The sequence below is a fragment of the Molothrus ater genome, chromosome 1 (assembly GCF_012460135.2).
Source record: "Molothrus ater isolate BHLD 08-10-18 breed brown headed cowbird chromosome 1, BPBGC_Mater_1.1, whole genome shotgun sequence".
Lineage (NCBI taxonomy): Eukaryota > Metazoa > Chordata > Aves > Passeriformes > Icteridae > Molothrus > Molothrus ater.
Window position 1 is genome coordinate 147,706,898 of NC_050478.2, and position 24,876 is coordinate 147,731,773.

Consider the following 24,876-nt stretch of genomic DNA (forward strand, 5'->3'; position numbering starts at 1 on the left):
CTCTAAATAGTTTCCATTATGGACTCTGGATAAATCCAAATGTTGTAAGATGTTTCATTCTCTGAAAAAATTCTCTTCTTTTGGAAGAGGCCTTGATGGAAGTGTGAAGTGGTCTCCTGACTATTTTCACCTTGCTTACATTCACTGTCCAGGTCTGCTGCTGACAGAGCTGTGCGCTGGAAGTGGCAAGTTCACACATGTACACCAACCAGCCACTTCAAAATATTAAAGCTTTTGAACAAACAAGGTTAGAAAGTTTTAACTCAGGTTTCTCAGGTACTCATAAATCAGAATAATGTTTCTGACTGCACAATGGAAATCCTTATCTTGTGCATAAAGTTAGGCCTTTGGTCATAAATATGGCTCCACTGCCAAGCAAAGCACAGGATTCATTTCTGTTTCTCTGCCTAGACCAGCAATCAATTTTTCTGGAAGACATTTCTTTATCATTCAAGGAAATAAATCCCAACAAACACTGCAACAGGAGAAACAATGGCTGGAGAAGCAAAGGGAGCTGACAACACCTGCTGGATATTCCACATCTTCCAGAGAATTTAGCACCACTAAACTTGCTGCTTTCTGTTGGTGCTGTGCTGCAGAGACACCAGGCTGCCAAGTTTGCAAACTGGCAGGATAAATCCATTTTCTTCCTCTAAGGTCTAGTCCTATTACTGCTAATGTCATTGCCTTTGACTTTAATGCCAGGAATATTTTCCAATAGGTTTGAACACCCTATCAAATTAGACAGGAATAGAACCAAGCCTTTGCACTAAATACTACATAAAACTCCCTGAATTCCCCAGGGATTTTGTTTCACTCAGCTGGTGAAAAGGCTTTTGCTGAAGGCACTATTTCAGCAATTGAAAGGAAGACAGGAATTAGCTCTGTACTACCTGATTTCTTTCAGACATTAGGAAGTCCAGTTTTCCACCAGGAAGTCCCAGTTCAATAAAAGTCTTTACCAGCCGCAGATCTGCACTGTTACCTAGGAAGAAATGACATTTTATAAGATGCAATTCAACAGAAAAATAACCAATATAGAGTCAATTTAACACAGTAAACTTGACACCACGGAGCTCTTGCTAAGTGTTGTTAAGAACATTATCACACCTCAGGATGATGCATTGAAACTGCAAGAGAACAGGAAATCCCACAGCCTGCCCCGGTGGGCTGGACCTCACCTGCTGCTGTGGGGGACTGCATAAATAGTGGGTTAGAAAGGGCAAAGATCAGGTCCAGAATAAATCTGTCCTCTATTTGCTGAACAGCAGAGGTAAGACAAAAAGACAACAAGCTCAGGTGAGATTCCCCGGGGACACCTCAATAGCTGTGCTGGGCTACAGGACTGTACCTTCAGATGCAGGGTGGCCCATCTCATGTATTCACAATTACAGGTGGTGCTCAAATACTATCAGACTCCTATATTTTGAGAGATGCCTCATTCTGTATTAGAAAATTCCAAAGTCTTCTGAAATCTTTTATAGGTGAAGAAGGTACCACTACCTAATGAGAAGGGCATTCCTGCTACTGAGATACTAAATGGCAAACAGTCCTGGCACAAGCCAGTGTTTGTTTTTCTTTTTTTTGTTTGTTTGTTTTGTTTTTTTTGAATATCAGAGCCTCTACCACTTTTTCTCCGTAGTTTCAGTGTTAATATCTACACCTTTCTAATTGATATCAATAATTTGTCGAGAGAAAGTTCACATTTAACATAACTGTTTCCTGCTTAGAAAGCATATACGTAAAAAATTCCAAGATCCGCTTGCTCTGCAGTGAAGAATGATTTTTATTCTCTCACTTTATAAAGTCAGCCACTATCTAATCTATAACAGTGTTTTGGGGGTTTAAATAACATTTCCCTCCTGGGGACATGCTGCAAAAAAATCAAGCATCTGTGGAAAGACAAGGAGTTACTGCAATGCACTCCTCCTATTCACAGGAGGACTGATGTGCTTTGGTGTAAATTGCTGTTAAAAAAAAAAAAACAAAACAACAACAAAAAAACAACAACAACAAAAACAAAAAAACCAACAAAAACAAAAACAGGTAGCAGGACCCCATACATTAGCAGCAATATTTAATATTCTCATAGATCCTTTATTACAGTGGGCCAAATAGCATAATAAGGAATAAATACCTAGCTAATACAAATACTTAAATTCTCCATTCTTTCATATTTGCTGAACATCTGTCCTTTTCTTGTATTTACACTAAAATGACTTACAAATAGCAATTTTTCCTGGCCTTACCATCCAATCCATGGACACAGACAACCAGGTGAATTCCATCTTCCAAATTTTCTTCCTCTTCCTCTGGTGGAAAATATGGGATATCAGAAGCTAGTACAGATAAGTCACTGTACAGAAATCCTTCAATCTTCATTTCTTTTTTAAATTTTTCTTTGGCCTGATAAAAACTGGAGAATACATTAGTTAATCACAATAGAACTGGGTGGTCAGCAACAAACCTTCAAACTAGAAATGAGGAGGCTTGTCTTTGTGAGAAATTATGTTTTCAACTTTCAAGTAGAGACCTGGATGCAATTTCTCATCTATTAAGTCTGAGAGAAGTCAGAATGAAGGGAATAAACTCCATTTCTTTGTAATTTGTCTACATAAAGGGAAAAAAATAAAATGCATAATGCATTAGCAACTCACACTTGCCAAAGGAATGAAAGAGTAGCAAAAAATAATATTCTGGTAGCTCATAAAATGAGACTGAGGTACAGAATTAACAATTTTGCCTCTTGACAATGTCATTGGCCTTATAGGTACTGAAATGCAAAATGTATAATTTTTCTACCATCAAATGTGCTTATAGGCAGGTAGAAGGTGCTATCCCTCTTCCTCATGCTAGAGTTAAGGGATGCACCTCATGTGGTAGATATTTTGGGGTTTATTTGATTTTAGATTATTTTGAAAACAGTTTAGTAGAATTTACAAGAACATCTCAATGCTGAAAGAATTAAGATAACACCTTGCCTACTAAAGGTCTAAAATTTGACACTCAATTCATCCTGAAGATTCTGCTGCCTGAAGATGCCAAACTCTTCAATGGCTCTTTGGTTCAGTAAAACTTATCCAGATAATTTAGGAATTAATAGTCACAATGTAAGTGTAGAATTAAATAGAAAACTGGGAAGGACAAGCTTTGGAGATATAACCTTTAAAGCTTGGGAATCTCTTAAGGAAACTTGATATAATCATTGAATCATTGAGGTCGGAAAAGACCTCTAAGATACTCAAGTCAATGATGAGCAATTACTTACATCAGCCCAACTAATTTTAAGGGGCAGAAGAATGAAAAAAATAGCTTTTGGGCCATGAATCTGGAAGGCTTGAATTCATGTGCATGAATGCATGCTGAAATGTTCTGTTTCACAATGAAGAAACAAATTCTGTGCTTAGATTTGTCAGGACTTAAGCATGGTGTATAAAACTTCAGGATGCTTTCAAAAGAATAAAAGTCAAGTCTTGGGTAGAAAATGAATTTACATGCAGACAGCCAACATTTTGGGCAGCTGAATGGATTGAGAAATTTCAGTGCTACTGTTTTTCATCAGCAAAGAAGAGACACCAAACTATACTGGAAAAATATAAGTGCTAGTCTGCCAATCTGTGAAATAGGCCCCTGTGACATCAAGGTCACGATGTGGCACTTTTGTGTTGGGCAATGAAGCAAGAAACAAAAATAATGCCTCTTCTCCAGCTATCCATGGCTTCAATTCTTCCATTCTTCCAGTTTGAGAAAGTGAATTTGGGACATATCAGCCAATCTGAATTCCCCACTTCAGTTTAGCTACCGAATGGAATTATTAAAGCAGAGCAGTAAAACAGTCTGTGGCAAGGCCACAGTGAACGGACTATCAGGGATCGATACTCTGGTGTGGGTAACTTTGATTTCAGGAAGGAGGATCAGCTCTCAAAGATTATTTAGATACCTAAATCCCACTGCTTGTCATGGGAATTAAGGACCTGATGTCTTTGGCAGTCTCAGTCTCTCTATGTTTTCATCCTTCCTGTCTATTTAGATTATTCATTCTATATGAACCATTTGTCTGTTTGGATTATTTATACTGAAATTCCTCAGGCAGCTGTCTCAAATACAAGCTTCCTGTATGCCTAGTGCATTAAGGTCCTGAACTGTGTCAGGTTCTCTCAGCATTACAGCTACATTAATGAAGTAATTAGTTATTCTTACTTCAGCATCCTTTCGTTGGCCTCTTCATCCATCTCATCTGAATTAGGACAGACAACTCCAAAGGAGCCCAGCGGCTGGCGCGTGATGGGGAACGCAGCCTGCTTTGCCGAGGAGCCCGCCATGGCAGGGGTCTCTTTGAGCACAGAAGAAAAGGGAAGACAGGTGGCTGTGCAAGAGATGGACATGTTAACCACATCAGCAGCCTTTCTGCTTTCCAGGGCTACTCCCTCTGTCGTGGCCAAAGGAAACCCGGTGCCGTTCGCTACAAGTTTATTCTCTTGGCTGTTGGGCTCCTGAGGATGTTCAGCCTGGTGGGCCCCTGATGCAGGGTCTGCTGAGGCAGGTGAGTCATTGAGCTCAATTTCTTGCAAGCCCTGCATTTCTGCATACACTGCTGGGCTTCCATCAGCGAGAGAGCTGACACATTCTCCTCCCAGTGAGCCAAATTCAGTGGCGGTGTCTGAAGGAGCTGTAACAGGATAGCATAAATCTGGTACCACTTTTATGCTTTGTGAAAAACTCTCCTCTCCTGAAATTCTACTATTGGAAGAGCCCTGTTGTACTTTTAAACTGTCCGGCTTAAGTTTATCCTTTGGATCCTCAATGCATGTATCAACCTTATCTATATTTTTGTCCAAGTAATTACAAGCCCTTGGTGTTTTTAAGCTGCACTCACCATTGCTCTCCAGTGGCAGGCACTCAGAGACTTTAACTTGGAGCTGCTTCGGACAGCTGGGTGGTCTTGTATTTTCCAAACTACAGCAAGTCTCTGGAAAACCTTTCTCCTCATTCCCTTGTAACTCAATGTTACTGCTACTGTGTTTGAGGAGGGGATTGGCATGTCTTCTGTGTTCTATTTGTCCACTTTCAGTGGTCGTTTGACACTCGGATAAGTCCATTATTATTTTTCCATCTTTATCCTCTGTTTCCATGCAGCTTCTTAAGTTGTGATCTGAATCTCCTGAAGTGGCTTCACTGTGTTTTGCTATATCCACCTCCTCCGGGGGCTCTTCTGGGCTACTGATCTGAGGGGCAGAGACAGATTTTGTCAGCTTGGTAAGCTCCACTTCCCTCTCCTCTTCCTCAAAGGGCAAAGAGCTGATGGATGTGAGCGATGCCTGGATACCGCTGGGCAAGCTGGTGTTGCTTTCCGTGTGGCCACCCTCCAGGGAGTTCCGGTGGATGGCGTGCCTCCGGACCAAGTGGTGCAGGATCTCTCGGTCACTGGGCAGCTCCAGGGCCCGGCTGCGAGCATCAGACCATGCAACCGAACTTGGTTCACTTTCAATGCCTGAATCAGATATTATAGAGGAGGATCTTTTTATGACCCCTGACATCAGGGTAAACTCTTCACTCTCCTCACTTCGTTGCTCCTTTGTGACTGATTTCACTTCACAGCTGTGTGAAGGCAAAGCTTTCAAAACAGGGAGATGAGCCTTGGTGTCTGCATCCCCTGGTTTTCCAAGACTGGTCAATTCATTTAGTGCAAGCTCAGATGAAGTGAAATTAGTTTCATGATGACCAAATTCATCTAGTTCATGTATTTCAGTGCTGTCTTCCAAGCCATCAGTTCCACATGCTCCACACTCATGCTGAGCACTGGCAATAAGCGTGGGCTCACGTTTGTGAGAGTCCTTATTGCTGGGTTCCATGTCTCCACAGGTAACATCCGCCCCAAGTCTATTATCTTTTAATAAAACTTCCTCGGATGTTTTAAGGTCTTCTGACATGTGTTCAGTATTGCCTGGCTCTGAGTCAGAAATAATTTCCTCTCTTGAAAGAAAAATATTTTCAGGTCTCCTTTGGCCTTCTTTGTTTATTGTACATACCTGAGATGTGGAGTGCTGGTTTAAACCCTTAGCAGCAGCTTCAGTACCGCTGTGTAGGCATGAGGAATTCCTGCTTATCCTGTCTGTGTGTATTAGAGGAGTGTCTTTCTCAACGTCTCCTTTCATTACTGCAGTGGCATCATCTGATGCACAGTCTTCATTTTCCAGTTTTACATCCACTTGAGTATTTGCAGGAACCTCAAAATCTGGGAAAACTTCCAAATTCTGATCTAAAGAAAGAAAAGAAAGAAAGAAAGAAAGAAAGAAAGAAAGAAAGAAAGAAAGAAAGAAAGAAAGAAAGAAAGAAAGAAAGAAAGAAAGAAAGAAAGAAAGAAAAAGTATTACCTGTAAGAACACAATAAACTACCCCAAAGAATTGGGAGATTTTGAAAACGGATTTTAAACTCTAAAATATTATTATTTTACATTAGAAAAATTATACATACATTAAAGGCATATGACAAATGCACATGCCAGAGTGCATTTAACAAGAATTGCACTCACTGAACAGCTACAGTTAGGCAAAAGAAGACAATATTAATAAAATACACTTTCCTCAGTATAGCTGTACCTATACTGTTAGATTTTAGAGTGTAGGTAAGCAAAACAAAATGGATACTTCTTTGTATTCCTGGTGTCATTCAATATTGTTCATAGTATAGCTCTTACTTTGAATCAGTTTAATACTCAGTTCAGTTTAATGAGCATTGTCACAATTTAGGCAGTAGAAAAACTGCGGAAGAGTAAAGATTTTGTACCACAGGCTATATTCACTAGATTATGGACACCTATATTATTAATACATATTGCTTCCTTGGTAATTTTAAAGGCTGAGTGAAAAGAAAAAAGGTAGTAAGGACTATGAGGTTTTACTAAATAACTATGGGACTAAATGATTTCCTAATTAAAAATTTTATTTGGATACTCAAAGGGCAAAATATTTTTTAGAAGGCAATTCTGCCTTTCAGGGAGTGTGGAGCTTTTACACTGTAATTGAGGGGCTTTGTTCTGAGATTTCTTACCACTAGATGTCATAGTGGGGATATCAGTCTAGTGTTTTTTCTTTAAATTAGTACTATAGCAAAAATCCAACAGATCTGATTATCTTTCTAGATTTTTCCTCCAGCTCTTTTTTAAAGAAAGCTTAATTTAAAGATGAAAAATGTGAAGGAAATACTCTGCTGTTAGGGAAAACACTAAAATTCAGCTGTATTACTTAGGGGGTCACACTCTCTTCCGATTTCATAAGCCCAAGGGATGTGAGATCACTTATCCTGAGCTGGGGAGGTACCTCCCTCAGTTCAAGCTGTCTCAAGAAGCTGTGCCCTGTGGAGTTTCACTCACCTTTGCAAGGCATGTCTGTGTACCTATCTTCAAAGATAACTGGGAGTGTGTTCCAGTCCCCGTCGATGTCCAGGCATTCTGCCGGCAGCGGGGGCATGCTGGTGAAATAATCTGAATTTCGAATTTCCGTAGAAATCTGTGCATGGCTCTGGATCCTGGCAGCAAAATACAAAACAAATTGAGTGCTTGAGTGTCTGCTGTGCTAATCTGTGCTGTTTCTATTGTGCTGTTTCTCCATTAGTTCTGCAAGCCCAGATATGCAGGCAAGGACAGAGTCAATGTGTTTAAAGGGAAGCAGTACTGCGTGATGGGGGGTACCCAGAACGCTTAGAAGGTTTCCATCTCTCAGTTAGAGATATCTACAGCTTGCTCAACCCCCTCCTGAAAAATCTCAGTGGTTTTGAAATTATTCCAGATCCCACTGTCATAGGCTCCTGTTAGCTGCTATAACCCATTGCTGTTCCCCCAAGGGTCTCAGCTGCTGGCTGGGGCTGGATCCCTCAGCTGGTTTCTGGTCAGGAAATGAGGTCTGTCACTCTGGCTGTGGTCAGGGTTTCAAAACCCAGATGCAGGAAGCAATAATGCAAAATTTGGTTGAGCAGTACAGAGAGGAACAAAGCCAAGAAGGATGCCTGGCAAGTCCTCTGTCTCACTTATATCAGACCTCAGAGCACTCACAGAGAGCTGTCTCACACATGCACCAATCTGGAAGAGCCAAGGCAATTACTCAGCCACTATCTTTTGACAGAGCCACAGAATCATAGAAGGGTTTAGGGTTGAAAGGACCTTCAAGATTATTTAGTTCTGTCCCCCTTGGATGGGTAAGGGCACCTTCCACCAGACCACTTTGCTCAACCTGGCTTTGAACACTTCCAGGGATGGGGCAGCCACAAAGTTTCTGAATAAACAATTCCAGTGCCCCACCACCTTCACAGTAAAGAATTTATACCTGATCTAAACCTACTCTCTTTCAGTTAGAAGCCATTCCCTCTTGTCCTATTGCTACGTGTCCTTGTAAAAAGTCCCTCTCTGGCTTTTTTGTAGCCCCCCATCTGTTTCCATCATTTGTGCCATTCAAAATGCTACCTGATCTCCTCAGTGAATGTGACACTGAACTGGCAGATGAATATGTGTTGGGCTATAATCAATACAATAATTTGTATTTCTGATGGGCCTTCCCATTTAAATATCTGTCTTGAAAAATGAGGAAAACATGAAATACAGAGAGTAAGGCAAAACAATTTTCATTGATGGTCATCTGAAAGCAAATCTGTTCTTCATCTTAAAGCCATTATCCCTAGTCTGAATATTACCTACTCTGGTGAAAAAGATGAATAATTGATATTAAAGTGAGCAAGGAGAAATATTTCTGTCTGTAAAATCTGAGGGTATGTGACCTCCTAGAGGCCTCCACCCTGTGCCACACCCAGCCTATTGGGAATGGTGTGTCCTCTTCTGCCTAAGCTGTCAAATGCTGTCAGGTACAGGAGTGCACAGCTTCACACAAACCCACAACAGCATGGGAGGCAAAAACCAAGTCCTGTCTGGTAGGAAGGAAAATAAAACAGGGAGAAAGAAGGTACTGCTTGAGGTGGTTGTACAGAACCTGGTACACTGAGCACTGATCTGAGCTGGTGACCTTGTGAACCCAACCAATAATCCCTACTACCACACCCAATATCAATAATACTCTGACAGCCAAGAATCTGTTTTTCCATTTACATAATCTAGCATATTCAGGAAGAAAACGTGGCTCTACTATGCAGCCTGTATAGACAAAATTTTCTGCACAGACCAATTAATAATTTTTTTTTACTTTTTTTTTTACTTTTTTTTTACTTTTTTCTTTTTTTTTTACTTACCCTTCTTGATAACCACTGAGAAAAACATTATATTTATCTGTAGGAAATGGGCTACTCCTGTGACTGCCTGGAGAAATAGAAGCACTTCATGCAGTTAGGCTTTCCCCTGTGCAGGATTATGTTTGCTTGAATGGGGCCATGAGTGTGTGTGTGTGTCCTCACCCCAGGATCTTGACATTGTACTGGGGTTTTCCTTGTACTCAGATCCCTAAAATCCTGACATGAGAGAACCAAGTGAACACAGCTGGGCCCCTGCAGCTATGGTGCTGCTTTAATTTGGCAGAACAAGGCAGCCTCGTACAACCCATCCGCTAATGAAACCAGGGCCCTTTCCATCAACACTGAATCAGCCTTAATGTCCCCAATGACAGCTCTGAGAAAAGCAATTTTCTCCTCTGCACTAGGTCAGAGGCAAATGTCTCACTTAAAAATCATCATTGTGACAGGACCTGATGTCATGACCTTTCAGCCCCTTCTAAAGGATGGGTTTCACACTGGTAATGTTGTGGTCTGCCCATGGTGAAAAATAGTCTGGATAACCTTCATTACTCAGAAATTCAAATCTGAGCATCCTTCTTTGAACTCTTCCTTCAGGGGTCAGGTCCTGAGTATCATCCAAGTCCTCCAGTTGGGTTCATGGGCCAAAACCAAGGGCAAGATTTGCCCTGGCATAGCTTTAAGACTGGCTCCTCACACTTCATAGTTTGGTTACAAGCAGAAATTGGCCAATAGAAAGAAATACTTACCTTGGAATGCTTTAGGGATGGTAAAAGCAAATTTGTAAATGTTAAATTTTGTTGCTTTTCAGCAGTTATTTCCCACTAAAAGTACCAGTGCTGGATCTGGTACATTTGATTTCAGAAGTTAATTGAAGAATATATATATATATATATCTTGAAATCAATTATTTCTGGGGCCAGCCTGATCAGTCACTTTTGAAACTCATTTCAATAGGTTTACAATATGGAGCTAAAACAGAGCAAATGACCTCTCTCAAACCAAATTCCTTCATACCCTACAGAAAAAGATCTTGTTCTTGATGGCAAAATATTTTAAAGTAGATATTTAGTAATTCCAGAGATAGAGGAGTGTTAATGGGTTACTCACAGGCCTTCCTGGAACATGAGCACAGCAGATTTCTGGTGCTCAGTGTAGAAGAAGGCTTCTGAGAATCTTCTCACCTGAGAGAGAGAGATGCACAAATTAAACCTAAGATCTGCTAAAAGGTGACAAGTGCCATCAGTCTAAGAACACAGCATTGACTACCAGAACCAGATTCATTAGTGCTGGTATTAAAAAAGAGTTCAATTCTGCTTCGTTTTCCCAGCCCAGCACAAAGCAGCTGTTATTGTAGCATATTTTGCTGCGGGGTAAGACTCCCTTGACAATAAATAAAAGTTTGGTTATCTGCATCTTCTAACTACTTTTCTAAAAGCTGTCAAATTTACCATTTTCCCCTGTATTGTCAAAGTTGGGAAGATTTATTCCTTTCCCACTGTGCAAAAGCAGTAGTGGAGTGATTTATTAAATTAGAAAAATCCATTATTTATCATCTCTTCTATGGGAACATCCACAGTGACTCTCAAACTACCACAACAGCAAAGGAAGTCTCACATGTCAGCCCAGAGGAGAATGAGCCCTATCACAGTAGAAACACACCTGCCTATGTCATGATACTCACAAACTGAGAGCTCTTCAAATCCCTTCATGGGCATTAGATATGTGCAGTGTTGGACAATCAATTACAAAAGAGCCATGGATCTGAAGTGGCTGGCAGAGCACAGAGTGTGAAATAAGCTATTAAAAATTCAGTGCTGTCATCTGCCCTGGAATAAGCTTTGAGTTTAAATGAATCAAGCATAATATGCAATCAAATGTACTGAGCTGTTAAACTGCAGCCCATACATTCCTAATAATAATTGTAAAAGTGACCTCTGTTACAGGGACAGAAAATGGCAGTGAAAAGCATATGTCAGAGCATCTCAGCATTTCCCTAAATCCCAGCTGTGCTTCAGCAAATGGCCTTACTAAACAAAGGATGAGCATTCCTTCAAAAAGACTGTGTCTTAACAGTAGGACTTTTCATTTAGGGCTCTCAAACCATTTTCCAGAGGTGAAAAAGTGTAATTACACACAGTTTATATGGGGAGGAACCAGAGCATGCAAAGTTATGTAATTTGACAAAGGTCAAGAAGACAGTTGGCATCGGTCAAGGCTGGAACAAACCAGAGGCTGAGATTCACCTTGCTGGAGCTGGGAGCACACAAAGTTGGGTTCTTTGACTGAAAACCACCCAGGTCCCCTCAGAGTCATGGGAGACCTCATCAGATTAAGCAGAGGAGTTTCAGCATCAGGCACTCAGCCACCTCTTCCTGAATTTTATGCCCCATTTTTGTGAGCTCCAGGGGAGACTTGTTCTGGTCACTCTGACCTCCACTGACTGACAGGAGCAGAACATAAACTGAGGTGTGAATACCTTCCCTGCACACTCCTCACGCATGCAAGGTGAATCCTGCCCTCTCCTCCACTGTCCCTACTCTAATGATTAGATCAGACTTTGAGTTCAGCTCAGGTGATGTGCTGAGCTGGTGTCTGGTCAATAACTAAGAATGTCCTGATGGAAGACAGAACATTTACCGAACTAATCAGATAAGCAGATCTGACAAGAGTCGCTCAAATGACAAGTGGTTTTGTGCCTTCTTTATTACCAAGTACAAGAAGCAATTTCAACATCAACAATATTAATATTTTGCTGTGTGCACTTCATTGTGAGAAAGGCAAATAGCTATATATATGACAGTGAAGAAAACAAATCTATATTCCTTTTGGTAGTTTTGTGAAACCAGTTGAGATGAAATTGTATTTTTTTATTTGTCACTGTGATGTTTGGGGTTTTTTAAAAACAAGTGTTTATGATTTATGGATATAAGGTGACATATACCCCTTCCCACCCACCTCCTGTTCTATGCCTGACCCTGGTGTTCAAAGTTACTCATTTTGTGTAGGATCCTGGGTCACACAAACTCAACCATCTTCATTCCAGAAACTGAAATCTGTAATTTCAAATCCTGGGTTTCACCTCTTCTTCCCCTCCTCTTCAACTCTTGTTGTGCTCATCCCATGTCATGTCATGGGGTCATAGAGGCAGAATTGGATTGGAAATATACATCCAAAAAAAACTCTAATGTTTATCAAGACGTGACCATTACTGGATTTGCTTTTAAATTTTTAAGATTACCCTTAGCATGTGATGTTCCTGAGTCAGATAGGCTGTGACTTCTGGATGGAGTGTTGCCACCTCTAGGAACTGGGTCCACAGGGCCAGGAGGTGAGAGCAAAGCCAGGCAAGGTCCTTGCTTATCTGTTCTGCTATCTTCTCTGGATTGCTCAGCAGCTGAAGGACAGAAGGGAAATTATGAGATCAAGAATGTTATGGAAAAGAATCAGTTAGTACATCAGATTAAGTCCCTTTAAGAAACAACAGCAATGAGAAAAATTTCTCTTGATTTAGGAATATTATTACTAAAGCTACCATTTTCAGTTCTTTTACCCCAAATAAAGCTGGGGAGACATTTTATTTTTCTCTTTAAAAACACATATTTTAGTGCAAATGGACTCAGCTATGCAGTTAGAGAGCAAGAAGTGGGAACAGATAATTTTTTGCAGACACTTTACTGCAGGTGTAGTAACTAGGGGAAAAAAACCAAAGCATGTGGGTTCCAAATTATCCACCAGATGGTGCTGGATGCTCTGAAATAATAAACCATGGCCAGACTGTTAGCAAAGGAGCCCTGTCAGCCATGTCCCATTAGGATACAGATGGGTGATTGAGGGGGAACCAAATAAGAAACCAATAAGAAACCTCAAACCAAAACACTGTACCCTCAACACATGATGCAAACAGACTTTCCAGAGTGTGCTGTTGCTCCTGTCCCACACTAGAACATGCCGGGTCTCTGTGTGCCCTCAGCTCTGTGCTAAAGCACTGCAAGAAAGCAAAGTCTCTGCATGCCAAACTTCCTAATTTCACAATTTTAGAGAATCATAGAATCGTAGAATGGAGTGGGCTAAAGATCTTCTTCCAACTCCCTGCCATGTGCAGAGACACCTTCCACTATCCCAGGTTGCTCAGAGCCCCATCCAACCTGGCCTTTAACACTTCCAGGGATGGGGCATCCACAGCTTCTCTGGGCAACCTGTGCCAGTGCCAACCACTCTCACAATAAAGGATTTCTTCCTTATATCTAATCTAAACCTGCCCTCTGTCAGTTTAACACCATGCCCACTTTTCCTAGCACTACATACCCTTGTAAAACATCCCTTTCCAGCTTTCCTGTAGCCTTTTTAGGTACTAGAAGGTGTTAAATTCTCTCCCTGGAGTCTTCTCCAGGCTGAACAAACCAAGATCTCTTAACTTGTCAGCTTGTTAATTTCTTTAATGAGAGACAGACAATCCATGTTATTCACTGGGTTTTTGGTTTGTTTGTTTTTTGGTGTTTTTTTTTTTTTTTTGGTTAGGACTGCACTCTAGCTGAAAGCCTGCTTATTTTTCACATTTTTATGCAGGTAGTTTCCAGGTTGGTGACACTGCAAACTAAGCCATGATTAAAAACAAATTATCTGTGTGTGAGAGCAGCAGAGAAAAATTGTGTGTGGATAAAACAGATATTGTTACTGTGTTTACATAGTTTGGATGCTTCCCCATTTTAATGACTTGTCCCAAAATGGCACAAGCTCCAGGACTCATTCTGGTATGGGAAAGATCAGGGGCATACTGGGAAACAAAAGATCCTACTCAAACAGTTCCCTTTGCAGAGTCAGGGTACTACTTTATTTATGGCATCCAATTTTACAGGCTGTATGTCAATGTTAATTTTTTATTTAAGTCAGTAAGGTGTTTCTTACATCATAAACTGAAAGCTCAGTCTTCAAGCAAGATTCATTATTAATGCAAGTCATCTTAGGAATAGGTGTGTGATGGCTATATGTCCAGTTTAGTGGGGAAGTGGCGGAAGGAAGTGGCGGAAGGAAGTGGCGGAAGTGGCGGAAGTGGCGGAAGTGGCGGAAGTGGCGGAAGTGGCGGAAGTGGCGGAAGTGGCGGAAGTGGCGGAAGTGGCGGAAGTGGCGGAAGTGGCGGAAGGAAGGAAGGAAGGAAGGAAGGAAGGAAGGAAGGAAGGAAGGAAGGAAGGAAGTGGCGGAAGGAAGGAAGGAAGGAAGGAAGGAAGTGGCGGAAGGAAGGAAGGAAGTGGCGGAAGGAAGGAAGGAAGGAAGTGGCGGAAGGAAGGAAGGAAGGAAGGAAGGAAGGAAGGAAGGAAGGAAGGAAGGAAGGAAGGAAGGAAGGAAGGAAGGAAGGAAGGAAGGAAGGAAGGAAGGAAGGAAGGAAGGAAGGAAGGAAGGAAGGAAGGAAGGAAGGAAGGAAGGAAGGAAGGAAGGAAGGAAGGAAGGAAGGAAGGAAGGAAGGAAGGAAGGAAGGAAGGAAGGAAGGAAGGAAGGAAGGAAGGAAGGAAGGAAGGAAGGAAGGAAGGAAGGAAGGAAGGAAGGAAGGAAGGAAGGAAGGAAGGAAGGAAGGAAGGAAGGAAGGAAGGAAGGAAGGAAGGAAGGAAGGAAGGAAGGAAGGAAGGAAGGAAGGAAGGAAGGAAGGAAGGAAGGAAGGAAGGAAGGAAGGAAGGATTTCTAATTGTGTCTTACTGCACTGAAAATTAGTCCAAAGGAGACTCTAGACTGTGTTGTCTGTCCTATACCCTTACAACTTCTAAGTCTAGTAGAGATAAGGCAGTAAGTTATGCTTCTCTAGATCAATTTTATGTGAAATCAGATTTCCTTCAAAGTATCCAAGTCAGGACTTAAAACTAATAAATTTGTCATTTGAAACAGTTTTAAAATCATGGCTGACAAACTTTAGGTCACAATTTGTAACAGGAATGTAAATGGACTTCTCATTTGGTTTAGACTTATCTTCCCTCTATTAACTGTTATCAAATTCACTTCCCCAGGGAAATGGTGGAATCACTAACCCTGGAATTGTTCAAAAAATGAGCAGGTGGCACATTATTTATATGGTTTACTGGGCATGGTGATATTGGGTCAAAGGATGGACTTGATGATCTTGGAGGTCTTTTCCAAACCTAAGGATTCTATGATCCTATGATAAATAAAATATATGAAATCTCTGATTTTTCCAGTGATCAGCTGGCACTTGCATTTCTTTCTGGCACTCTTGATGACTTGTCTTTGTCTCACTTGAAATAAACTTGGCAGGAGCAAGTTCAAGAGAGTAGTTCAGTCATTTCTGTGCCAAAATCACTTTTTTGCTCCCATGATCCTCCAAATATATTTAGGTATTTTTATTTGAAAATATATGGTTGAACAACCTGCCAAAGTACTTTTTCTCCTGTCAGCAGAAAAGCTATAATTGCAACCTACCCCAAATAATTTTTTTGTCATACTGATACTCAGGGTAGGCTCACTGAAGCATGCTAGAATAATCCAGCTGGTGGCTTGTTAACAGTGACAGGAACACTTTATAAGCAACTAATCAAAGTTATGCGAAGTAGTTGGTGGAAGAGTAACAATAAACAAACTTTCTGATGGCACCAAATTCCCTTTTTTTTTGTTCTGATGTACTACTGGGCTGTCTCAGTGCACTTGAAAAATGGACTTGAAAAACCTATGGGCAGGTTCTGATGAAAGAAATACCTGCAGCTCCATACAAAGCTGGGATACTGTCTCTTCCACAGATAGCTCCTCTGGGAAAAAAAAACAAAAACACAAAGAAAGACATCAGGTTTGAGAACAGTGGATGTGAAATATTAATCCTCTGCTGTTTATTCATGAGAGAAGTCAGACATTTGGTATTCTTCCTGACAGAGAAGTTTCTGTTTGGGTGTAGGCACTCCACAACCCACTTCGTACTCCTGTAGGTGCAACTTCTGCTTGTGCAATCTGGAGCACTAAACCAGTAGGAAATGTTAGGTTTTTGGTGACAAAGACAACAGAATATGACTCTTTGTTGACTCACTTTTACTAGAAGTTTTATTTTTCACCTTTGGTATTTATGGCCAACTGTAGAACTGAATACAGAGTCTGAACAAATGATGAGCAAGGAATGGTTGTCCCTGGTGTGCTACAGAGGACTGTGTATCAACATCAAATTCCTGACCAGTAAAATATTGGGCATCTCTGCACTGCCTTGTGAAGCTGGAATTACCTCGCCACTGCAAGCAGCAGTGTTTTGATTTAATCCTGAGAGAATCCAGCACAGGGATACTCTGCTTTAAATGCACCACAATCTATCAGGAAAAGGAGGACATCAATCAATTCTCCAGCTTCAGCAGCCTCATTTTGCAATGTGGAACTTTCTAATGGTGTCCGTAAAGAAACAAAGCAGGAACAAAGCAAAACAACTCACAGACCAATGCCCTCCTCAATTCCCAAATGTCTCTTCTCAGATAGCACTGATAAATGGGAAAGGACAGACCAAGATGAGTTGTGCCTTGAAAAGACTCAATCTGAGCTGGTAAAATTTGGAAAATAACCATTCCCACTTTTAATGTCTAAGGCAACCTACTTCTTTTTACATATACTACTCAGGAAGCTAGGGGAAAAATAATTAAGAAAACGTGCAGAGATTTAGATTCTTGGATTTATCTTAACCTTCTGTAAAAACCTATGAGATTATTATGACCAATATAGATGTTACAGCTGGATGAGCCATTTACATTCTTCCCCTGCTCAGTGGAGAAATATAGCAAATACAAGGTGCCATCCCAAACTAGAAAGCACTACCTGTGTCAGATGACATATTTTTAATTGGGTGTGTTTCACCCCAATGAATGTAAGGAGACAGATATAAAAATTTGATTTATATTCATCTTACTGCATGAATCTTACACCCCATAATTTTACTGACTTCTGCAACAGGTGTCAGAAGATCAGCCTTAAAACCAAATCTTTAGTAGATTTTCAGCCTGTGAATAAAATGATGCAAATAACACTCCGCTCAAGAGGCTAAAAAGGGTATTTGCATTTTGCAAATTTCCATGCATTACAAGAAGTACATTTGCAAATGAATTGCCTGCTTCAGTACCAGAATTCATCTCAAAACCAGGAAAATGGTGTTTAGAACATAAGCATGTGCTCTGGGGTGGTCATGGAGTTGTGGTCACTCATCCATGCAGAGCTCTGCCACCTCACAACCTCTAACTCTGTCTGGGTGAACCACAAATCCTCTGTTATCTATACCTATAACCAAGATCCAGTTTTGTTTCATTTTGAAGCAGTTTTGTTGCTTGTGTTCTGTCTGAGAGCTCATAAGCTGCAAATTAAAATGGTGGTTTTTTTCTGGTTTTTTTTTTTTTCTGTCTTGTAGTTGGATTGAATAACACACTATGTTACCTACCTATGACTTTTAGACTGTCTTGAAGGGAAATCTATGTTGAGGGACAAGAGATGAAGTGGAAAATAGGGTCTATCAAGTCCACAAGTGTGTGAAGTATAATGCATTGTGTTTGATAGTTCTTATTTATAAGGACTCTAATGGAAGATTTTACTCCTTTTTAAAACCCATTGGCCAATGCAATCGACCCTCCTAATGTAATTATCTCTGCAACAGAACAAAACTCATAACTTCAAAACCTGCACAGCACAGAAATACAAAAAACACAGATGTGAAATTATGAGGCACATTCCTTGAATTCAAAGAAACAGGTGAGACAGCAGGATTTGAATGAGATGACTGAGTCTCATTTTCATAGAACCTCATGCTGTCATTACAAAGATGACTAAACACAAATTCCAGAACTCCGTCCTGTAAATCCAGCCAGCCAGCCCTTGCACATCGGATCTAACAGGTCTGACCAGCCAAAAAACCCTTCTGCCAAAAAAACAGAAAATCTATTAAACAATTGAATTAAGAAGAAAATCAGAATAATTTTGAAAAGCAAATCATAATTGACAGTGGAGAAATATATTGTGAGTTACAAAGAAGGGAGTATAATTTAAACCCACTTGTATCACCTTTCAGGTTTTTCTTTTCAACTATAAAAAAATGTTTGCTCAAGAGAAAAAAAATATGTTAAGAGTCTACCCAAGTTTTCATGGCCATGCAGAACTAGAAGTTACCCTTTTAAAAATACAGCTGAGGCCAAAAATCACCAAAAGGCAAATATTCTGAACTGTATCAAAATATTTTATTCATCTACACATCAAGCCACATCCTATGAAAGGATATACATCATTTGAGGAGTCAGTCATCTTTAACAGCAAAAATAAACACTAATCAGAAAACATAGATGAAAATCTCTTAAAGTCTCTGAACAGACCAAGAATTTTGATACTAAAATATGTGTGCTTAAAATTGCAGCACTGTAAAATATTCAGTGATTTTAAATGAATTTTCACTTACCCAACTTCAGCTGTGGTAAATCAGGAATCTCATTCATTATGAGGGTGTAGTATGAGTGAAGACCCCTTTGAGCATTCAGGAGCAGAAGGCAGAGATCCTTATGCCACTTGTATGCATGCTGCATACAATTTTCAGATGGGACATAAAAGCTGCCCTGTACAGCAAAAGTATCAAGAAAATAAAGTAGAGAAATTAAAATTCATGGTCTCCATTTCTGTGACAGGTTTCCACAAAAACCCAGTTGGGGAGAGTCATTCATGTCTTTTTACAAAGGTATATAGTGATAGGACAAGGAATAATGGCTTTAAACTAAAATAGTGTAGGTTTAGACAGGAGATTAGGAACAAAATTGTTTACTGTGAGGGTGGTGAGGCCCTGGCACAGGTTTTCCAGAGAAACTGCGGCTCCTCCATCCCTGGGTCTGTTCAGTGCCAGGCTGGATGGGATTTGGAGTAACCTGGTCTAGTGGAAGGTGTCTCTGCCTATGGCAGGGGATTTGAACTAGATGGTGTTTTGGGTCCCTTCCAACCCAAGCCACTTCATGATTCTTCAATTATAATCAAGCAGATGCACCAAAAAGAGATTTTAACCATCCCAACCTCCCAGTCATCCAACTAGCTAGAGATGTAATCCAATAGTGTCTCATTCTACATCTTCATTTTGCCCCAAACCGTAACAAAACTATCAGGTCTCAGCAAGGCTGTCACATGAGAAGATCCTCAGACCAAACAATGTAACAGAGAAACCAACCTCTGTCCTCCCATGTGTCCCACTGTGGAGCCAATGTCTTTCCCCAAAAAACAGAGAGTCCTGTGTGAAATACACCCTCTCTGCTGGAGGAGGAGGGGTGGAAAGAACTATAAAGACGTCTACATTCACTTTCCTTTTCCCTCCTTATGGGCTCCTGCAAAGGTTACAGCTTGATGGTATCATGGTGTGCCTTGTAATCTGTATTAGTGAACAATTGCAGGTGGCATTGCTATCTCATCAACAAATATGGGCCACTCTGCATCCAGGATCAATGTCTGTGTTAGTGTAGCTCTTGTGGGAGAATGGAACAGGACAGATCACTGCATGTTCACCACAAATATTTACCAAACAACATTTTTAGACTTAGAATGTAAGCTGAGTTTTCATTAAGGCACCATAAATCAGAAGTTTTCACTTCTGTCAAAAGATGCTTTTAGAAATTACTGATATTTAAAATTTGAACTGCTTAGGTTTAAAGCAAAACTATTTATTAATCCCTGGATTTGGGAAACAGAGGCAATTTGCAACTTAGTCCACTACTTATCACTGCTAGGGCAAGAATAAAATTCCTACAGGCCAGCCAGGTGTTGATTGCCTTTGGACAGTCCCAAAATCTGCACATGTCCAGGAGCAACACAGAAGAACCCCATGCCAGCACATCTCCTGTGTTTTTCTCCCTTTGACTTCCCTAAAACCTGTATTTCACAGATCTTGGCCTGAGCCAGGATGCTTCCTGCAGTTTCTCATGCCAATCTTCAAGGAGTTAACTAGAATTCTGTGGTAGGCACAAAGAGAACTGCTCTCTAGACCTGCAGAGAAACAGTTGATGATAATTGACAGAGTTGGCTGTTCTTCAAAGGTTTCAAAATCTCCAGCCTCAGCACGGATATTTTTTACTCTCACCATGGCCAAAACAAAAAAGGGAGCATAAAGAAATGCTGCTCAAAACAATAGGAAATTGGAAGTTGATTGGTGTACAATGGCACAATGTCGTGAAAATATGCCCTCCTTCATTATCCACTGCTGATTTTTTTTAGGCAAAAATTAGCCTGGCATTTAAATGCTACACTGCTGAGAAGAAGGAAGAAAGTGAGTTAATTTCATAGTTTATGTGAATGCTGTGACATAGTGTTGTGCATGACTACACTTTAATAGGTCTATTTTCAGCCATTCCTTGGCATAGATTATAGTCTAAATATAAAAAGTAATAGAAAAATGCACATGCAGGTGGGCTTAAAACATGCATGAATTAATGTTTAAAATATTACTCAATTAGTCCAGTTTTGAATTATTTAGCATTTGTCTTCCTATCTTACGGTGCTTTTTCAAATTTGTCCTCAGCTGATTTACACTGGACAATTGACCACATGTTCTAAAAGGCACAGAATTAGGAGCACTGAGTACAACAACAACAGGCAAGTAAAATTTTCTCCAGCATTTCTCTCCATTGCAATGTAAATTTTCTCAAATTACTGTAAGATGTGGATGGTATACCTGTGTGAATAGAGAGCTATTGCTCTTTATTCACACAGATATACCATCCACATCTTACAGAATTCACACAGATATACTATCCACATCTTATAGCAGGAAGATTTGCTCTTTCTACTGGAAGGAAGGAAGATTTGGAAAGGATTGCTCCAAGCTCTCTTTTCTCCTCCTGCCCCAGCTCCCTGGGAAGGGTATCTGTGCCAAACAAAGCTGCTGTGCTTTGAGAATGCCATTGCATGAGAGGAACTGCTCTGCACAGACCAGGCTGGGCTGTGCATGAGTAAGAGGACATATCATTAAGCATTTTGATTAAATTCTATTAAATGGCAACTGGCTTTGAAACCCTGTTGTTTAATGGGAACATCCATCCTAATTTGAAAAATCTTTTTGTCGAGGTGGAAAGTGAGCATGACAGAAAAAAAGGTGACAAGCTCCAAATTTCTGGTTCTTCAGTGACTTAAAGATATTACTGCTCTCACAGGATTGCTTCTGCTTCTTCTCAAAGTTGTCACACATGTACAGGATACAGAGCAGGACATTACAGAGATTATTAAACCCACCTCAGGGACAGTTTAAACAAATGTGAACTAAGGTCTGTGCATCTTCATCTGCAGAGACCCCAGAGGGCAGGCATCTATCAGATGATGCCATTATAAACTGCTGCAGCTAAATCAGCTTATCCATCACTGTTCTGTAAGCTGAAAAATGTCAAGAAATGTCTTCTTTTGGGATGGTCTAAAGATTGCAGACCTTTCACATTTGCTGTTTTAATTGTCTCTTCTGTGCATTTATTCAGGTGATTCCCTATTTCCTTGCCAATAGCTTGAAACATAGATTCAGACTACAGCACTAAGAAATCGAGTTTGGTGACAAATATGTCATGTGCTGTTCTAAGGGGAAAAAACCGGCTCTCAGGAAAAACAGTGGCTATGACCCATTAAACAGCTACAAAGTGCTCAGCTTTCCAGCTTTCTTGACTCAGGATGACAAATACTGGTTTACTTCTAGTTAAGGCAAATTTCTCATGAAACTAAAAAAATAATACTGAAGCTGAAAATCCCACCTTGAACAAAGCCTGACGGCTGCTCTGGGCTTGTAATATCCATTGTAAAAGTACATGTTGGTTTCCTTTGTAAAGATTCTCGTGACCCTTTGAACTAATTCCTTTGGCCTACTGTTATTTTAATCTCATTTATTTGTAGGTAGACAGATTCTTCTATGCTGATGCATATAAAATGCATCTGCACTGATTTCCTTTTCCAAGGCCCTCTCTGTCTGTAGTGGTAGACTGCATCTCTTGCTTTTGCTCTTTTCCATTTCTGAAAATTTTGGGAGAAAATGAATTCCTGAAAAATTTCAATTCAAGACTTAAGGTAAAAGTACTATGATAACAAAGATGGATGACAACACAGAAGCCAATAGTACTGACACAAAACAATTTTTTCCATTGTGCCAACATCATTAGGGCAAAATAGATCAAAAATTCTTTAGCCCCCCTTTTGTTCCAAATGTATTTATACAAATATTTTGTATTTTTTAAGCAGCAGCCAAATTAAGTTCTGGCTGAGTTTTGGCTATTCTAGTTTTCTCCTTGCATAACCTTACAACACCCTTGTAGTCCTCCTGAGTTTCCTGCAACTTCTTCAAAGGTCATGAAGTTTCTCCAGCTAAAGAGTTCTGAAGATCTTTTCTCATGAAGAACCCTAAGCATATATGCCTAATTTCTCCATTTCTCTTTTTACTGTGATCATCATCAATCATAGAGTCATAGAATGGTTTGGATTGGTAGGGACCTTAATGATCATTTAGTTCCAAACCCCCAGCCAAGGGTAGGGACACCTCACACTAGATGATCTTATAAAGAAAAACATAGAAAAATGTGGGATAAAAACTACTGCCTAGGGTTTTGGAAATGTAAAGGCTTCAGTTCACTTTGATCATGATGTGCAAAGCTGGATCCCAACACTGGACAATCACTGACCCTTGCCCATCTATCCTCTAAGCTGGTCTTCTGCTGGATTTACCCAGCCAAGTAAAATAGCTTTCAATATCAACAAGCCCAAACAAACTAAGCATTTTTGCAATATCCCTGTTGAATACATTTAAGTAAATCAGTCTTTTAAATGAATAGGTTCCCTGTGCAATGATCTTATCACTCAACAGATTCCTCCTTTAATTAGACTGTATTGCTTTATAAATGTACTTTTCCTTTATAATAAAAGAAAGGAAAATTACTTGCAAAAAGCAAACACCTTCATCAAATAAGGTTCATGTCAATTCATTATTCAAATGCAGAGCACAATTTGCAGATATTCACTACCTGTGCACTATGCCTATCTAATATCAAAAGGCACCAACTCAATTTTATGCTTTGTAATGTACATTAAGTAGCTTGTATTTGTTTTGTAATAAAGCAATTCCATGAGCTATGTTAACTACGTGCAACATTCAACAATAGCACTAACAGTTGGTAAATGAGACCCTTTATGTTTAATCTAACTCAACACATTTCACAATTCAGATTCAAATTGCTCGTCAGGAATTTTAATGTGCTAAAAAGCCATTCCAGATTAAATAGACGAGTTTTGCAGTCTCCAACCATTTTCCGGTAGCAGAGAAAGCTACCCTACCTTTTCTGCTCCTGGCAAAGATTTACAGAACTGCTTGAAACTGAGGGACAAACCTCAGCACCCCAAGATAAATGTAGTTTCTGCATCTGCCCATTTGTCTGCAAGCCCATTTTTATTATCTAATATGAAATTTTATTCTGGTTTCAAACTCAAGGACCAAGGCTTTACTCTCTACTTTGGATGCTGTTTTCTAAGATCGGAGATTTCCGGTTATTTGGTCTTTGGAAATTAAATTATAGTTATGACTTGAGCTAAAACTTTAATGCTTCCACCTCATTTGTGAAAGTGCTTGAGCAGTGGTGGAAAAAGGACAAGTTTTTTATTCCATTTTCTGAAACTGGTTGCATATCAGAAACTACTTTTGTCCTAAAGAGGTTTTAATGAAAAATGCATTAAAATGAATGCTCAGAGAATTCATGGAAGAGGCAAAGAATGTCTTTTGAGCCATTACTATGACAGAAATTACATGCAATTTAAAGAGAAAAAAAGAATCTAGATGATTAAAAATAAAAAACTTTTCATGATGATATTTCATGAAGAAAACAACAACTAACCATCACCACCAACAACAACAAAAAGGAAAAATTCTGCATTTGGACTGACTAAGAATATTTTTATAAATATTAATGGTATAGATAGAAAAAAAATCCCATATGTATACACATAAAGATATTGTAGAGGTTTAGATTGGATATTAAAATTATTTCTTCACTAAAAGGGTTGTCAGGCATAGGGACATGTTGCCCAGGAAAGTGGTGGAATCATTGTCCCTTGAAGTGTTCAAAAATGCCTTGGATGTGGCATTTGAGGACATGGTTTAATGGTATAAATGATGGTGATGCTGAGATGACATCTGATAATCCTAAAGGTCTTTTCCACCCCTAAGGATTCTGCATGTGTGTATATGTATATTTACACCTCCATTCAGCTATGGAAAACTGCCAAACACAAACAACTCCCCCTCATTAATTCATTCATCAATACAAACATCTTTTACATCCCTGCGCCAGGCAGTGAAAAATTATTGGCAAATCTAAAAAACCCCATAGTTTAAAGACGTGGAAGCCCACAGAGGCCAGATTGTGGATGCCATTCTGTGGTGACACTGTTTCCTCTCAGCCTGGTTTTGGAATTTCAAATGTTTTCATTGAACAGAGCAACCAGAGACTACATATAAAAGGCATGGGACCCAAATCTTGGTCCTATTTGGCAGAAAAATAATGCATTTCTGTTTTTTGTCTGACAGCAGCAGATATGTGAACACAGAACATTCTTGAGGGTCGCAGGACACCCACATAAACCAGCTCCTGTAAATCTCTCCTCTAATATCCACCAACAGGAAGACAGCATGCTTACAGGAGGAACAG

General features: G+C 40.0%; 1 protein-coding gene across 1 annotated transcript in view; it reads right to left on the minus strand.

Annotated features, from left to right (window-relative positions):
* The window catches only part of FAM135B (family with sequence similarity 135 member B), a 201,622-nt gene that overhangs the window by 18,452 nt on the left and 158,294 nt on the right, over window positions 1-24,876 (minus strand). Inside the window, exons 8-15 of the mRNA XM_036401048.2 lie at window positions 18,639-18,792; window positions 15,932-15,981; window positions 12,474-12,629; window positions 10,343-10,416; window positions 7,374-7,528; window positions 4,201-6,259; window positions 2,250-2,416; window positions 894-985 (exon numbers count right to left, since the gene is read on the minus strand). Coding sequence (XP_036256941.1) covers window positions 894-985; window positions 2,250-2,416; window positions 4,201-6,259; window positions 7,374-7,528; window positions 10,343-10,416; window positions 12,474-12,629; window positions 15,932-15,981; window positions 18,639-18,792 — 2,907 coding nt within the window. The remainder of the gene's footprint in view (window positions 1-893; window positions 986-2,249; window positions 2,417-4,200; window positions 6,260-7,373; window positions 7,529-10,342; window positions 10,417-12,473; window positions 12,630-15,931; window positions 15,982-18,638; window positions 18,793-24,876) is intronic.